The sequence below is a fragment of the Oryx dammah genome, unplaced genomic scaffold (assembly GCF_014754425.2).
Source record: "Oryx dammah isolate SB20612 unplaced genomic scaffold, SCBI_Odam_1.1 HiC_scaffold_750, whole genome shotgun sequence".
Taxonomy (NCBI): domain Eukaryota; kingdom Metazoa; phylum Chordata; class Mammalia; order Artiodactyla; family Bovidae; genus Oryx; species Oryx dammah.
In genome coordinates, this window is record NW_024070899.1 from 1,788 (window position 1) to 5,843 (window position 4,056).

At 63.0% G+C, this 4,056-nt stretch overlaps 1 protein-coding gene across 1 annotated transcript; it reads right to left on the reverse strand.

Moving 5' to 3' along the window:
* Nucleotides 1-1,411: 1,411 nt before the first annotated feature.
* On the reverse strand, nt 1,412-3,128 carry LOC120859384 (tryptase-2). The gene is made up of 6 exons (XM_040235517.1): nt 3,055-3,128; nt 2,720-2,774; nt 2,439-2,610; nt 2,065-2,330; nt 1,778-1,941; nt 1,412-1,703 (listed from the first exon to the last, which is right to left on the reverse strand). The coding sequence occupies exons 2-6, from the start codon at nt 2,772-2,774 to the stop codon at nt 1,539-1,541; spliced, it is 822 nt and encodes a 273-aa protein (XP_040091451.1). The 5' UTR covers nt 3,055-3,128; the 3' UTR covers nt 1,412-1,538.
* Nucleotides 3,129-4,056: the final 928 nt, after the last annotated feature.

Genomic DNA, 4,056 nt, shown 5'->3' on the forward strand with positions numbered 1-4,056 from the left:
GCCAGGCAGGAATACTGGAGTGGGTTGCCATGCCCTCCTCCAGGGGATCTTTACGTTCTGCATCGCCAGGCAGATTCTTTACCACTAGCGCCACCTAAGCGCAGAGCTGCCCTAAGGCAAACCCCCTTACATTGTGGGCAAGCCTCACAATGTAGTATATGATACATCTTTTTTATATCTTGTGTATCACATATTCTGTATCTTGCATCATGGTTACATTATTGCACTTCAGTGACATGATAGATTAGGTCTCAGGTTTGTTTCCAGGGTATGTGTCACATTGTGTCAAGGTGTTGGATTCAAAGAAAGCCAGAGCAACAAGGGAGCAGAAACCCCAGTACAGACTGGGCTCCGCTCAGAAGGAAGCAAGCGGGGATTGAGGGTCAAGGAGCAAGGGGCTGATGGATGGAGCATTTCTAAGCAGAGACAGCATGTCTGGGGGAGTTCTGGTTAAACCAACCTAAAGAGGCTCCTGACACAGCCCAGGGAGATGACACCTTCGGTGGAGAGTGAGGGTTCTGATCAGATATCAAGGGTGATCAGGTACTAAGGGCAGAGTTCTTGCTGAATCAGCAAGGTTCCTGGTAAAGTAGGGTGTAACCAGGAAGGCCGCCCCTGGGCAGGAGGAGGTTCAGGGGCCACAGTGATGAGGGGAGCGCTGTGATAGCTGCAGGTGGGAGGAGACAGGGGACCAGCCTTTCTGGAGATGGTATAGTGTTGCCGTGGGGTTCTAGGGAATCTGCTCCAGACACAACAGCCAATGAGGAGACAGCGCTAGGAGGCTGACAGCAAGAGCTGCTGCTGCTGCTAAGTTGTTCAGTCGTGTCTGACTCTGTACGACCCCATAGACGGCAGCCCACCAGGCTCCTCCATCCATGGGATTCTCCAGGCAAGAGTACTGGAGTGGGGCGCCATTGCCTTCTCCAGACAGCAAGAGCAGCCTGTGCATAAGCAGGAGCACAGTCCCAGTGAAGACAGTTGAGAGGCAGGGGCCCAGGCGTGTCTCTGAGATGATCCGGGACAGTTGTGGGGGTGGTCCCCTGGGGGCTCCCCAACAACAGCAGCGGACGCTCTGCCCCACAGGAGATGTGTCCTCTACGGCATGAGCCAGGGTACAGAGAAGAGGCCGTGGGCTCGAGGGGCAGGGCGGGACCACCCCCACAGCCAGGTGGGTGCCCAGGGGTGGGGGACCCACAGAGATGGTGGCTGCAGCCAGCCGGGCCCTGGGGCCCTCCCCTCCCTTGATGACATCCGCAGCCAGAGACAGGCAGGACCACGTCTGCTCTCCATGCTCTTTAATAAGTGTCAGCAGCCCCTGCCGGCGCCCTGAGCTGAGTGGGGAGGGGGCTGGGGCAGGGGCTCAGGGCAGGGAGGGGTCAGCAGAGAAGGGTCAGCTGGGAGGGGGGTCATCGGGGGTGGGCTTGGGGCAGGGGGCCGGTGAAGGTGGGGGAAGGTCACCTCCTAGGCCGGAAGCAGTGGGGAGGGGACAGAGGGGGCCAGCTCCTCCGCTGACCCAGGGGGCAGCCTGGGGACCAGGCTCAGGGCTCCTGGGGGACGTACTGGTGGATCCAGTCCAGGTAGGAGGTGACGCAGGTGTAGATGCCGGGATAGTCGGGGTTTGCACAGCCCTTGCCCCAGCTGACCACACCCGCCTGCAGCCAGGTGCCGTTCACCTTGCAGACCAGGGGCCCTCCAGAGTCGACCTGTGGGGTGGGGTGGGGGGGGGTCAGTGTGGCTTCAAAGCCAGGCGGTGGGGGCTGCGGGTTTGCTGACCCACCTGGCAGGAGTCCCTCCCTCCGTCCCCAGCACACAAGTTATCCTCCTGCACGATGGGTATGCTGTAGTCCGTGGACAGGCCAGAGTGATACTTCCAGTCACAGACACTGTTCTCCACGATGGGCACCTTCACTTGCTTCAGGGGGAATGGGGGCGGCAGGGGCCCTGTGGGGAGGGGCGGAGGGAGGCAGTATCAGGGGGAAGCAGGTGGTGGGGACCCTGGTCCCCAGGGGAAACACCAGAGCCTGGAGCCTGGCCCCGCCCCATCCTGGGGTCCCCGACACTCACTTCCATTGTCCATGTCGCCCCAGCTTGTCACCCAGCACTGCGACCCTGGGGGGAAGGTCTCCGTTGCAGGGGGCAGGGTGACCGGCCGGACATGGCAGGAGATGTTCACAGGCTCCGCCAGCTGCAGCAGGGCGATGTCCGCCCCGTTCTGAACCCTGTAGTAGTGGGGGTGGGGGATCACTCTGCCGATGGGCAGCAGCCGGTCCTGGTAGTACAGGTGCTGCTCCCGCAGCTGCACCCTGAAGTATGAGGGGTCCTGGAGTTCCCTGGGGACAGAGACAGGCCCCTACTCAGAGCTGAGCCACCCTCGGAACACCCAGGAACCTGGGTGGAGCCCCGGGCGCACCCCACCCGCAGAACCCCTGGAGACTCACGGTCCGACGCAGTGGGCTGCGGTCAGCACCCACTGGGGGTGGATCAGCGAGCCCCCGCAGTGGTGCCTCCAGTACTGGCGGCTGACTCTCAGGCTCACCTGCCAGGGCCACCTGCTCCCAGGGGCCTCCTGCCCCCCGACGATGCCCGCGCGCTCAAGGGCCTGGCCTGGGGCTGGAGCAGGAAGCCTTCAACCCTGGGCTCCTCCGAACCCACCATCCCCCCCTGGGCTTGTGGGGGTGGGGGCGGGCAGAGACCCCGTGGGCCCGGGGTCAGGACTCACCAGGGGCTGCGGAGACCAGGCTCAGCAGGAGGGCCAGTGCCAGCAGATGGAGCATCTGGAAGGAGCAGGGAGGGGTCTGAGGGTGCAGCTCTGGGGGTGTGGGGTGTGGGTTCTGGGGCCTGGAATCTGGGATCTGGGGTCTGGGGGTGCGGGGTGGGGTCTGTGGTCTGGGGGTGTGGGGTGTAGGTTGTGGGGTCTGGGGTCTGGGGTGTGGGGTCCCGTGGCAATCGGCCCTTGATCAGGGGTTCTGTCCAGGCCGGGGGTCTGGGGCCTCAGTGCTCGGCCACCCGGCTGCACAGTGACACCCAGTGTCAGGGTCCTGCTGGGGGGCTCACCTTGGCAGGTCCAGGCTGCTCTTGCCCAGCCTGCTCTCTCTGCCCCTTTATCCTCACAGACAACGACAGGGTCAGAGGAGGGGGCGGGTCCTCCAGTCCAGGGGAGTGGGGGAGGAAGTGGATGACTCAGAGCAGAGTGAGTCCATCTGGTCAGGAAGGGGCCCTGCCACCCCCATCCACACCAACAGCCCGGATTCCTCCATGTGTTCCCATATCCATCTCTGGCTGTTATCTGAGAAGTTAGCTCTACCATCAGCGGAGCCTTGTTATCTGGGGATCTGAGTGCCATCACAGAGGGACAGCCCGAGGGATGTGATGGGGAGGGGACAGGAGAGGCCAGAGCCACCTTCCCTGGACACTCCCCCACCAGGCCCAGCACCCCCGTCCCCCGCCTGCAGGCCGGGTGAGCCCCATCCCTGTCCACCCACCCCGCCTCCTCACTCTCCCCTGGGCCTGCCGGTCACCCGGTTCTGCAGCCCATCTGCCCTCCTCACCTCACGGCCTCCTGACCCCTGCCTCCCCCTCCCTACCATCCATGTGGCACCTCCTGTCCTGCCCCCACCCTGCTGGGACACCAGCCTGGCTCTGGGGTCCTCCTGTCCCGGGCTAGCTCTCTTGAAAGCCCTAGGGGTGTACTCAGCTGGATTTCTGGGGGTCGGCACTCCTGGAGGCAGGCAGGAAGACAGGCTGCCCAGGCCCCATCTCAGGGGTCCCTCCAGCCGACCCTGGTCACTTATTCTGTCAACAATTCATCCCAGGGCCTCCAGGTGCTGCATCCGGGCCCATGCAGCAGGCTGATGGAGATGGGACTTCAGGAGCCCACGGTCGGGTGCGGGGGCGGGGAGGGGGGAAACAGGGACAACAGTGACATTCTGATGCCCAGAGCCTGCTAGGGGACCAGACAAGGCTTAGGGAGCTCCAGAGAGCTTTACCTCCAAAGGAAGCTCTGATTGGCTTAGCCTTGGGAAGAGGGCCAATCAGCAGCTTAAGCATGTGCTTATT